Below are 13199 nucleotides of genomic sequence, written 5' to 3' on the forward strand. Positions count from 1 at the left end.
CATGACATGCTGAACTTCATTTGCAAACCTCACATCTGCTCCTTCAATAAATAAGCTTGAACATACTGACATTTCCCCCCCTCAGATAAATGGCAGGACTCCATGTATTCTGGTGTCATGGCCACATAATTTGCTGGAAAATCCAATCTGTTATTTGGAATTACAACCCAGCAGTTAAACATCCATTAAAAATAGTCTTTACCATGAAGATAATCTTCCAAACAGGGTCTAAATGTAAACCAATACCTGTTGCTAAGAGCCTACCCATCATCAATGTCTCCAATTTACCTCAAGGGAATATTAATCCAGAAACAGCATTTATTATCAGATATACTAAGGAAGCTGCAACTTGGAAGTAGAGCTCAAGTAATTTTGCCTTTGAGAACTATTTCCTGAGAGGGGAGGATCAAAACCTACTGTTCAAAGTTTTGTATAACTAATGGACTGTCATTAGCAGATTGTTCTTATTTATTATGGATGCATATTATGAATACATGCTAATGATGGATGCATGTATTCCTGGAACCATTTTTAGGAACACATTAGTTGGAGGGAAGGGGCAGTCAGAGAACATAATCTGACAGTACAGAATCAAAAGTTGGGGAAAGTGGGTGCAAAAAATTTGAGTTGATAAACTGGCCATTCAAAAAAAGACAAAAAAAATGAACAAAGCTCAAAATAAAACTTAAAACATTTTATAACCCCGCTTTAGGAGGTACTGAGCAACTCAATCTTCCACTGATGTCCACATAATACCTTTGAAATGTAGGCCACTACTGTGCAAGGACACTCTCTCACACATGCATATATTGCTCATCCTGCTACAACAGTAGCAGTCTGGTTTAACAAAGAATTTCATTTTCAAAACTAAAAATAAGATTTTTTTTTTTGTAAAGTTCACAATTATATGTAATAACCATTAAGATGCTGAAACAAATACAAAAAGCTAAGAAAGATGGATGCTGCCTTCCACGTTTTGACTAGCAACAATATGAAGTTGAGAAGAAATAATTTCACCAGACTGATCTAACAAGAAATTGTATAATTTAAGATGCTTGTGTCATGGGAATCTGTTCTTAAGAATTACCAAAGTTTACTGGAATTTATTATAGAACTGGAATAAAAGAGCTGCTTAGCATAGTCACAGATACATAAAACTGTATTGCCAAATAGGATTTCACAAGTCTGGAAATATACGTAGTCTAACAGAAATAAACATTTTAAATAATTCAAGTTCAATTTATAAAAAATATCAATAGTACCTTGGTTTCAAACAAGCTTCTGACCAGAGATTTGGTTAGCTGTGTTAGTCTGAAGTCAGGCAGGGGACACCTTAAAGAGTAACTAGTTCAGAAAGGCATGAACTTTCATGGGCACCAACCTAGTTCATCAGATGCTAACCTGATGACTGGCAAGAAGTTTCTGATTAAGCTCTATTATTTGTTGCTTGTAAGGTGGTAGTACCCAGAGCTCCTAATCAAAGTGTAGGACCATGCTGTACCACTGACTTTGAGGGGAATAGGATAGGGTCCAGCAACATCATCTCATTTGTGACGAAATTCAGTGTCTCTAAAACAATGTTTAACAGCACGAGCCAACAATAGTACACGCACAGGTGTCTTGCACAGGTATGTTAACTTTTCTAAGGGGCTGCAATAAACTATTAAGTATGTTTCACTAAAAGAGAACCTTAAGCATGTTTTGGACTTAACAGATATTAAGTTGGTCCCCAGCTATACTACCCCATTGTGCTTGAATTTGGTCAGGTTCTTAATATAGTTAGGCCTAAATCACACTTCTAATTAACAGCAGAATTCTTAAGACTTCAAGGAAACACATTTGGTTTTCACACTGGTCTTCCAGCACCATTAAATACTAATCCTGAGCTTCCCTTTAGCAGAAACTACTATTCATTCCATATTTCCATTGCTTAGACACACAAAATCTAAAAAGTTACTTGGTTCTCTTTAATAGTCGCTGTGTGCCATATACATCCTCAGTTGCATCAGAATAGGTCTGGATACAAAGGACTGAATACTAGTCAGTAAATAAACAGTTCTGCAAATTTTTCTGGTTTTCCAACTTTTTAACTAGTCAAGTATTAATCCGTAAGTAAAACACTATGAATAGCAGTAATTGTTAAACAAATGATTCTGCCACGTTGCCTGGAATTCAACAAGTTATATATTGAAATAGAGGTTTTTATGTGACTAACATGATCCAAATGCATCAAGGATTCATAACATCCAAAGGCATTATAAATATACTAAATATTAGGAGTAAACAATTAAATGTTTTCGGGTTTTTTCAGTCAATGAGAAAAATCAGTTGGGAATTGGAAGGTTATTTTCCAGGAAGTCTAATTTTAAAGCAGCTTTTAGACTGTGTGTAAACAGTTCCTGTTTAACTATAGGCTCAGGAAATTAATCTCTCATAATGTAAATATGTGTTTAACTCACTCATAATACAACACAATCTCTGAAACTACAAAGCTATATACTGGAATTTCAAATCTGAAAACCTCTTTCCAGAGGAGCTGTGTTGTACATATAGTATTCTGAAATACATGTACTATTATAGTTCATTAACTGACATTAGCAGCTATAACACGATGTGGCTCTTGATTTTCCACACATTTTGGAGTCACTGTTGGACCAGGATTTTGGCAACACAAATGCACAAAATCAGTTGACTCTTGGGATTTTCTAGTTCTGTATTGACAATATAGACATTTTGATTCTTTCCCAATCCTGATATAACTTCTTAGCATATATAACACGCGATTAAGAATGAAAAAGGGTAAAAACAACAACTTCCATTAATTCATAGACCAAGTGTGCCATAAATGTCTGATCCTGACCTTTCATTTTAACAGGGACAGAGGCCACAAACAATCTATAGCGTTATACAGTATGAAAACAGCATCAGAAGAGCTTTAAAACTTTAAAGCAGCATACTTCTTTAACCTGAGCATTGAAATAATTGCATATATGTAGCTTATAAAACAGATTTTCCTGGGATTTTGATTACAAATGTAACATTTACATGTTTGGCACTTCCTGGATAACATCCAGCTTCTGCAGGTTTCCTTATCCCTTGGCATTACCAAACATTTTTCTTTTACTTTTACTTTTTAAATTCCAAGTGTATTTAAGATGTAGAGTCGACATCTGTAGTTCTACCCATTTTGTGTGCATCATTTTCTTTACAACACATGGTCCCAGGGGGCCAGGAATATGATTTTCTAAGTGATTTCAATGAATTTTTAAATACTTTTGTATTGTAAGTTGAGCAAGTGCTGTTCTGAGAACCGGGATTTTGGCAACAAGAATTTGCACAATGAGATGATTCTTGGGATTCTGTGGTGCTGTATTGACAGTTCTTCTGAGTTATGCTCTCTCCTGAAAGATTATTTTCTTTACTTTGCTTTGAAGTTTCCTCTTTTAATTCCATTGCACGGGCCAGCATGTAACTAACCTTCCTCTGATGAGCCAAAGCTTCCTCTTTATCATTCAGCTATGTGAAAATTTAAAAAAGAAAAATGAAAACAAGTTTATAAATTAAGAACAAAACACTGCATGTATATCAACAGTATTTACATTCATTTAAGGAGAGCAATGCCAAGGCCCAATATGCCCCTTGAATGCTCTTCATGATACTAACCAAATCTACTAACACCCGAAGTGCTTCATGAGGATTATGCAATTCTTCTATTTTCCTACAGTCTGCATCAGAAATGAGCATGCCTGCTAATTTTTGTCCCAGACTTTTCTTGTTCCCTTGTGAAGTGATGTGTCCTAAGGAAAAGAGTAAATTTCACCTGAAATTCATGAATGTGAACACTATTTGTTTGTTTTTTTATAAGAAGATAAAAAAAGGCTGAATTTAGGTTTATAGACATACTCTAAAGCAAAATATTGCACCTTTTCATAGATAAAGTGCAACTCAAATTATCATTTCCTTTACTGGATGCAATAATGCAGTTTTACCTACAAGGATGCCTTGGCCCACACTAATGATACAACAGTCTTCCAATTGTAAACATGGGTGAATAAAATGGAAAATGTATAACTGCATGAAAACACACAGTTTCATAGATGTCATATTGAATGAAATAGTTTGAATGTTTGTAAAGGTTGCTCATTAGCCAGTTTCAGGAAGAAGATAAGATTTATCTCCTTATCTAAGTCATTGTTTTGGGACTACGTGCAAAAGGTCCACTCTTTGTTTAAAGTCTTAATTTAAATTTTATCTTTAGAAGCCTTTTACAAAGAGAGCAAATATCCTGAATTCCGAGAGATCAAACCCTAAGGCCTTTTGACCAGATTGGTAAGAAAAGGGCATTTGCAGTGATATGGAAGTTTCCTAAAGGTAATTTAAAATGCTCAACGAAGGCAAAAGAATCTGTTGAGTAAGATCCGAGCCCAAATTTGGGGGTAATGACAGGTTGAGTAGGAGGAGCCCACTGACGGCAGCTCACTCAATAAAAACTGTAACTTACTGTCCCAATTTAGAGGCAACTATACTTGTAGAACAACGAAGGAAGAATCACAAGTGTAGCCCAGGTCAGACTAATCACCTGAACCACCCTCTCCGTGTTTTGGGTTTACATAGATGTTCTTGAACTACTTCAACAAATATAGAAAGAATGGTGAGTTCTCTATGCTATACAGGTTTCCCCCACCAGCCACTGGGGTTAGGTTCCTGAAAGTTCCTGTGGTTGGCAAGACAAAAGGCTTATGGGAAAAACGGCAGGCAGCAGGCTGATGTGCGGCCACAGAATACTGTGGTTACTCAAAACAGTATACCATGGTAGCCAAAATGGTATACAGAATATTAAGCATGGATACGCATATCCATGGTTGGCAAAACCGTGGTTGACGAGGGAAACCTGTACACAAAAAACACAGCAGACTTCGAAGTAAAGCATTAGTGATAACAAAAAGAACTGAAAATAAGTTCAATTTCCAGCTTTGGCATGAATTTGTGTGACCTGACACAAGGCATTTAAATATTCTATGCCTTGCTTTTCCTCTCTGTGCAATAAATATATTGATACTCAGCTCATTTGAAGAATTCTTTGAGATCTAAGTATGACCTTGCTAAGTATTATCATTACAAATGTTTTCTAAATATATGTAAGTTTATTTTATATTACACAATATTTCCAGGAACTTCAGCACAAATTTCTGGGCTTAATTCATTCTTTTATATCCTTAATTCATTCTTTTTTATCCTACATATTTATCATCCACTCATAATACTTATGTAGAAGTGATTTGTAACGCATTATATTAAGATAAAAAACACTGTTGATAACAACTAAAATGGTCAGATTAAACATTAAACTAGGCTTGTTGGGGAAGGGGGAGGAAAAGGACCGAGGGAGCCACAGAACCAAGAGACACCCACAAGAACAGCCCAGCCAAGACAGGCGACGAGCACAAGAAATACCCAGGTAAGAGACAGGAGCCTGGATAGTCCTGGGATTGGGAGGGAGGTGCCTACACCCCCAGGAGGCCTTAAATGCCTCTACACTAATGCTTGTAGTATGGGGAACAAGCAGGAGGAACTTGCCCTCCTGCTAGCTAACACAAACCCAGACATAGTGGGGCTCACTGAAACTTGGTGGGATCCAACACAACATCAAGGGCTATAGGATGTATATGCAAGATAGAACAGGGAGGAAAGGTTGGGGTGTGGTGCTCTATGTCAAAGAGCAATACACATGCTCTGCAAACAGCACTGGGCCTGAGGTAGGGCAGACTGAGGTGGCTCTGGGTCAGAATACAAGGGGGTCGGGGGGGAAAGGGACTTAACGGTGGGGGTCTACTACAGGTCACCTAACCAGGGAGAAGAGCTGGACCGGGAATTCTCAGGTCAGCTCGCGGAGGCAGTTAAGTCAAGGGACAAGGTCATCATGGGTGACCTGAACTACCCGGACATCTGCTGAGAAGAGCAGTCAGCCAGGTCTGACCGCTCACATAGGTTCCTAGCCAAGTTACAGGACCTCCATCTAACCCAGGAGGTGCACAGTCCCACCAGGGGAAAAGCCTTGCTGGACCTGGTCCTGGCCACAGGCGATGATCTGGTGAGGGGACTGTGGGTGCTCGACCACCTGGGGGATATCGATCATCACCTACTGGAATTTACCATCCAGCGCAAGGTGTCAAGGGCCTGCAGCAAGGCAGCAGCCATGGACTTCAGGAGGGCGGATTTCAATGAGGTAAGCAGACTAGTCGGGGAAGCACTAAAGTCCCAGAGGGGAGGGGAGTTGGGAGTCTAAGAAGGGTGGTCGTTCCTTAAGGAGACGATCCTCCAAGCCCAAAGCGTGACAATCCCCATGTGGATCAAAGGGGGCAAGAGTGCTCAAAAGCCCCCATGGCTCACCAAAAGCAAGTTGGAGTACTGTATCCAGTTCTGGGCACTGCACTTCAGGAGGGATGTGGATAGCACTGACAGCATCCAGAGGAGGGCCACTCGCATGATCAGGGGGCAGCAGAGTAGGCCCGATGAGGAGAGGCTACAGGACCTGAACCTGTTCAGCCTCCACAAAAGAAGGCTGAGAGGGGATCTGGTGGTCGTCTATGAACTTGCCAAGGGGGACCAGCAGGCAGTGGGAGAGTCCCTGTTCTCTCGAGCACTACCGGGAGTAACAAGGATCAACAGCCATAAATTGACTGAGAATAGATTCAGACTAGACATCAACAGGCACTACTTCAGTCAGGGTGGCTAGGATCTGGAACCAACTTCAAGGGAAGTGGTGCTCGCCCCTACCCTGGGGGTCTTCAAAAGGAGGCTAAACAACCACCTAGCCAGGGTCACATGACCCAAGCATCCTTTCCTGCCCATAGCAAGGGGTCAGACTTGATGATCTGCTTAAGTCCCTTCAGAACCTACCAACTATGAAACTATGAAACATGCCCAAAACTTTGGTGTGTAATAACCTCTCATAAATCTTGAAGTCAACAGAAAACTTGCAATTACAATTATATTCCATTTATGAACAAACTGTAAAATACACGTTTTTAGATTTTCTGTTTTTAAACAGAAAAACTCCAAATAGAGGACAGCATAATGATGAATTTGCAGTGTTCACATAACCTCCTCCCTTTTTCCTTGGAATCCTGGATCAGCTATCAGACCATAAATGTAATTTAACTAGAATGACCAAGAGTGCATGTGTAGCAGAGAGAGCACGCCCATGCACGCACAATTCATCAAGTTACTTCTCTTTTTTCCTACCAAATACACCAAGTATAGGCACATGCACACAATCATACAACATGCATAGTTACCATCCTCTTTTAGACGTTTCCAGTTTATAAATTTTGTTTCTTTTTTACAGAGCTTATTCACTTGTGTGAACTTCAGAGCCTGGTCCTTCCTCTGCATTAATTGCTGCTCAAATGCAATCCTGAAGGCATCTGCCATTATGTAAGCTTCATCTTTACTTTTCTTCAGATGTTCAGTCTATTCGTAATTGAGAGAATGTTTAAGTTGTGTTAGAGAAGTTGGGAAGCCTAAACATATTAAAAAAACGACGGACTACATCCATTAAAACCTTATAGCACCACTGCGTACTCTGTTGTGGTAACCCCCCCAGCTAACTCACAATAAAGACTGGCCTGTACAAATGGATGGAGACAAAGAAGGAGCCAGCAATTTTTTTATTATTATTATTCTATGTAGGGAAGTTGTGACACTGGCACCTCCTTCCAAACAACCTTTTAGTGAAGCTTCCTTTCGAAAACAAGAATTATAGTTAGAAGGGAGCTCAAGAACCATGTAGCCCAGGGGTGGGCAAAATATGGCCCGTGGGCTGGATTTGTCCTGCCATGCCATTCTATCTGGCCCACAGGGCCCCTAAAAAAAATTAGAGATTAATATTTATTTGCTCCTGGCTGCCTGTCAGAACTGAGAGGAGCCAGGGACAGTAGGACCCAGGGGGAGCCCTCAGCAGAACTAAGCAGCCAAGCTCTACTCCACCCCCAGCCATTTCACTCTTTTCCTGCCCCTGCCCTGCTTGGGCACCTCGTGGCTCCTGGCTGCATCGCGAGACCAGGGAGCACAGGGCCTTGCCGTTACTTGTGCACGCAGGGACAGCAGGTGTGCACACACGCTTGTAGGCAGGGACAGCAGGGGTGTGTGTGCACGTGCTTGTAGGCAGGGGTGTGCACGCGCGTACGTGTAGGCAGGGGCAGCGAGGGGGGTGTGTGCGTGTGTGTAGGCAGGGGCTGTGGGGGGGCTGTGCGCGTGAAGGCAGGGGCTGTGGGGGGGGGAGGGGACAGGGGCAGTGTGTTCATAGGGTGAGTCTCACATACACACCCCACCATACACATGCACCCACACCTCCCCTTGCAATGCCATACACACAGCCCCCCACACCCACATCCCCTCATACGCCCTCGCCACCCTCCCCCCACACACAATCCCCCACAAACCCCATACCCACACACCTACAGCCCCCCCCCCCCCCCAAGCCTATACTAACCCTCCCCCAAATACAAGAATAAGACTTCATTTTAAGGAAGGAACACCTTGACAGGCTGGATAACTTCATGTCAGCCAGCCCTGATGGGTTACACCTAAAGGTACTCGGGGAGCTGGCGAACATCACAGCTTAGCCCCTGGCACGGATCTTTGAGAGCTCTTGGCGCTCTGGTGAAGTGCCCGATGACTGGAAGAGGGCCAGTGTCATGCCTATCTTCAAGAAAGGGAGGAAAGTAGATCGGCAAACTACAGGTCCATCAGCCTGACCTCTATCCTGGGGAAGGTCTTGGAAAAGATTATCAAAGAGGCCATACTTAACAGACTAGCTGACGGCAATATCCTAAGGGATACCCAGCATGGGTTTGTTGCGGGTAGGTTTTGCTTGACCAGTTTCATTTCCTTTTATGACCAGGTGACGCATCACCTGGACAAGGGGGAAGAGATCGATGTTGTATACCTCAAATTTAAAAAAGCCTTCTATCTGGTATCCCATGATCACCTCTTGGCTAAACTGGCTAACTGCGGCTTTGACGTCACCACAATCCGCTGGCTGGGGAACTGGCTCTGCGGTAGGACCTAGAGGGTGGTGGTCGACAGGAGCCAATCGTCTTGGTGCGCTGTGACCAGTGGGGTTCCACAAGGCTATGTCCTAGGGCCTATACTATTTAACATCTTCATCAATGATGTGGACATTGGTGTCAGAAGCAGACTGGCCAAGTTTGCCGACAACACCAAACTCTGGGGTAAGGCATCCACACCTGAGGATAGGAGGGTGATCCAGGCAGATATGGACAGACTCATGAAATGGGTGGACGAGAACCTGATGGTGTTCAACACCAAAAAATGCAAGGTTCTCCACCTTAGGAGGAAAAACCTGCAGCATGCTTATAGGCTCGGCAGTGCTATGCTGGTTAGCACTACAGATGAAAGGGACTTGGGGGTCATGGTTGACCACAAGATGAACATGAGCCTGTAGTGCGATGCTGCAGCTAGTAAAGTGAGCAAAACACTGGCTTGCATCCATAGATGCTTCTCAAGCAAATCCCAGGACATCATTCTCCCACTGTACTCGGCCTTGGTGAGGCCGTAGCTGGAGTACTGCATCCAGTTTTGGGCTCCACAATTCAAAAAGGATGTGGAGAAGCTGGAGAGGGTGCAGAGGAGAGCCACGCACATGATCAGAGGTCAGGAAAACAGACCTTATGATGAGAGGCTGAGAGCCATGGGGCTTTTCAGCCTGGAAAAGCGCAGGCTCAGGGGTGATCTGGTGGCCACCTATAAGTTTATCAGGGGTGCTCATCAGGATCTGGGGGAATGTCTGTTCACCAGAGCCCCCCAAGGGATGACAAGATCGAATGGTCACAAACTCCACTGTGACCAATTCAGGCTGGACATAAGAAAGAACTTCCAAACCTTGGGGGTTTGGACAGTGAAGAATACATTGCCACCAGAGGTGGTTCAAGCACCCACTTTGAACACCTTCAAGACACATTTGGATGCTTATCTTGCTGGGATCCTATGATCCCTGCTGACTTCCTGCCCCTGGGGCAGGGGGCTGGACTCGATGCTCCAGGGTCCCTTCCAGCCCAAATGTCTATGAAATCTATGAAGATATTATTCAATCACCTCTGTGTACACTACACAAACATGTAAACCAGGGGAAAATATTTTTTTAAATCAAATTAATGAATGCTATAGATGTTTGCTTTTTAGAATATAATTTGGTATTTTTCTGGTTCCGAGATGGCAAAACCCCTTGCTGAATGGAGTACTTCCAGGGGCAGCCCTTGACAGCTTGCAAAAACTCAGTAAGCAACCCTCCACCCAAAATAATTGCCCGCCCTTGATCTAGTCCAATCCCGTGTGACTGCCATTCTTAAACCATCCCAAATAACTCACTTAAAAAAAAAATTAAGCAGGATATGAAATTCTTCCTCTCCCCATCACAGTTTATATGCGTACTCTGCTCCTTATGCCTTTATGGTAGCACTGTTTAATTTTGGAACAGCTTGAAGAGTACCAAGAAAATCACAAGTCACTTGTACTCAGCACTGCTATCATTCCATAGCTGTGTATGTATGCAAAAGAATCACATTATTAGAAACTGATGAAAAAGTATCATGGGACCAACTCAGGTAAAAGTAGTGCCATGATATCAGTTAGGCTCCTTTTACATGTTCCAAGTATTGTATTACCTTGAGACCAGCTACACGTGCAAAGTAGCTATTACACAATACAAAGCTCCAACCAGCTATCAAGTTAGACTTTGAAAATGTGTACTAACTACATAGCTGGTCGCTATCAAGATTTAATTTGCAGTTGTAGCAGGAGCTGGGAGTCCCACAACTGGGGACTCTCAGCCCCAGCACCTACGGACTCTGGGTCTCAGCAGCACCCCACAGCTAGGTGCAGGGACCCTGCAGCATACCTCCTAGCAAGCCCCCATGGTGGGAGGATCTCTGCTGAGGCAATATCCCAGCCCTCAAGATGTGTGAAAAGCCAGGGTGGGAGGACTGTCATAGGAGTGATCCCCCCCTCACCCTGGGGATGCAGGGAAACCCCCAGAACCAGAGGATCACTCCAGGGCACTCTCCCCTCCACAACGGTACAGGCAACCACAGGACTGGAGGATTGCTGTAGGGGTGATCCTCCAGCCCCAGGGGTTTCCCCACACCCCCCCAGAGCTGGGGGAGAATTGCCTCGGTGGCGATCCTCCAGCTCCAGGGGTTTCCAGCATCCCCAGTGATCCTCCCACCCTGAGGGTTTCATACACCCTTGGAGCAGGCGGAACCCCTATGGCTGTGAGTCCCTCACCGGGGTTGTGTGGAGCTCCCGGTTGCTGCAACTTGTTTCTTGCTGATGTGGTAGGAGCCTAGGATGGGGCTCCCCCTGCACTAGCAATAAGACATGATGGGATTTAACGCGTGATGCCACAATTGCACCTCCTGCCATGTACGTGTGGCACAGCAGGAGGCGTGATCATGTGAATTGCATATTAGACCACATCATGCCTTTACCTGCATGTGTAGCAGGGTCCTTATTTTCAACATTGCTACTTGAATAGGAATTTCAAACCTATACCTACAGAAGCTTGAGGAAGGATAATATCTTTGGAGAATGCAAAATAAATTTACCACTTCTTATCCTTTGAAAAATTAAAAATAAATATAACAAATTACAGATTAACAAAACGTATGCTTTAATTGATACATATTGGATTTTTCCTCTCAAAATACACTGCAATTTATGTGGAAGGTGATTCCTAAAAAGGAAAAAAAAATATGTAAAATTGTAGACTTTGCTTCTTGATTTGAACAGGGAAGCTAGGGGGAGGGAGATTTAAAATCAAATCATGATTTTTGGCCTGTTTTTTTGCATTTCTATTTTTAATCTCATGATTTTTATAGCCTCATTCAGGATTCTTGAACTATTGGGAATGACAAGACTGCAGTTTTGATTTAAGACAAACATTTTTCATGGATTACTGAAAATTGTGTAGAGTCCAAATACAATAATCCTGATTTAAAGGGTCATATCAGACTCAACAGAAAACTGCTGTGTGATAATTTAGATGTCAATTCTACAACCCACCCCTGACATCATTGCTGGAAAAAAAAAGTCCCATACTGATTTGGAGGCAAAAATATTACCCAATATCTATCCACGTTCATTTTCTAGCAGCTGCTAAACCATCCCTATCAAACGATCTAGTCTACACTACAGCTTTGATCTAGTCTACACTAGAGCTAAGGTTCACAGGTTGGCTATACCAACAAATCCTCACAGCTTATACAGCAAAAGAGCACTTTATTGCCAGTGCAATTGCACTTATGGGATCTTCTGCCAGCACGGAAGTGTTACTAAAAAACCCCAAAAAACCCCTCACTCCCCTACCTAGCATTAGTCAAACAGCAAAAGTTTCTAGACTATGATTATTATTGGTATGTGCTGTGGGTCATACAAATATTGATTTTCAGAAGTTTTGAAACTTTGTGTTTTTTAAATACCTTTGATTGCCCAACTAGCAGCTGGTTTGGAATATTTTCATGAAAATGAAACATCTGTTCTGCTCTACATCCAAGCAATACTGTCTTACCTCTTGTTTGAGCTGCAGGAGCTGCTTTCGAGTTACAGCTGACATTTTGGCACAGGAACAGGGCTCTCCAGAAGGATTACAGGTGCAGGCTCCAAGAACTGCCAACTTCAAATTCAAAAGCATTACACCAGTTACTCAACTATGTTCACATTAAAATAAAATCTAAAGAATCTAGTCTGTTTGAAGCAAAAATACCCTGAGATCATAGTGGTTGGTGGGGGTCAAGGAAACCAAACGTGATTATGTATGTCTGTTTAAACTTGAAATATGACAAGTGATATTTGCTAAATACACTTTATAAAAACGTTAGTTTTGTTGTGGTTCCTGAGTTCCTTTATACGTAACCATTTACAATAAAGCCTATAATACTCATTATGGCAATTCAGTGCTTGGTTTGAAGACTTGCTGCAATATGTCAAAGGTGAGAGGTGAAGGGGGATTTGGGTATTCTCTATTCAAGGCTCATCTACATGGAAAATTAAGATAATTAACTAATGATGTGAGGTTAAGGAATGTTCATTAAAGTACAATAAAACTTAAACTTCTCATTCAGAAGTGACAGATTTAATTTACTGCAGGAAGATTAAGTTGCAGCAAACTAAAGCCACTT

At 42.3% G+C, this 13199-nt stretch overlaps 1 protein-coding gene across 7 annotated transcripts in view; it reads right to left on the reverse strand.

The window, feature by feature from the left end:
* Nucleotides 1–679: 679 nt before the first annotated feature.
* CCDC125 (coiled-coil domain containing 125) overlaps nucleotides 680–13199 on the reverse strand; it is a 28942-nt gene continuing 16422 nt past the window's right edge. For 6 of the 7 annotated variants that reach the window (XM_014595416.3, XM_019482857.2, XM_019482853.2 and 3 more), the window contains exons 9-12: nucleotides 12590–12694; nucleotides 7299–7473; nucleotides 3664–3797; nucleotides 680–3516 (exon numbers count right to left, since the gene is read on the reverse strand). In XM_014595416.3, the coding sequence (XP_014450902.2) occupies nucleotides 3151–3516; nucleotides 3664–3797; nucleotides 7299–7473; nucleotides 12590–12694 (780 nt within the window). In that variant the 3' untranslated portion in view covers nucleotides 680–3150. The remainder of the gene's footprint in view (nucleotides 3517–3663; nucleotides 3798–7298; nucleotides 7474–12589; nucleotides 12695–13199) is intronic. The other variant, XM_019482873.2, reaches the window with a different exon arrangement.

This window comes from Alligator mississippiensis, chromosome 3 (genome assembly GCF_030867095.1).
Source record: "Alligator mississippiensis isolate rAllMis1 chromosome 3, rAllMis1, whole genome shotgun sequence".
Lineage (NCBI taxonomy): Eukaryota > Metazoa > Chordata > Crocodylia > Alligatoridae > Alligator > Alligator mississippiensis.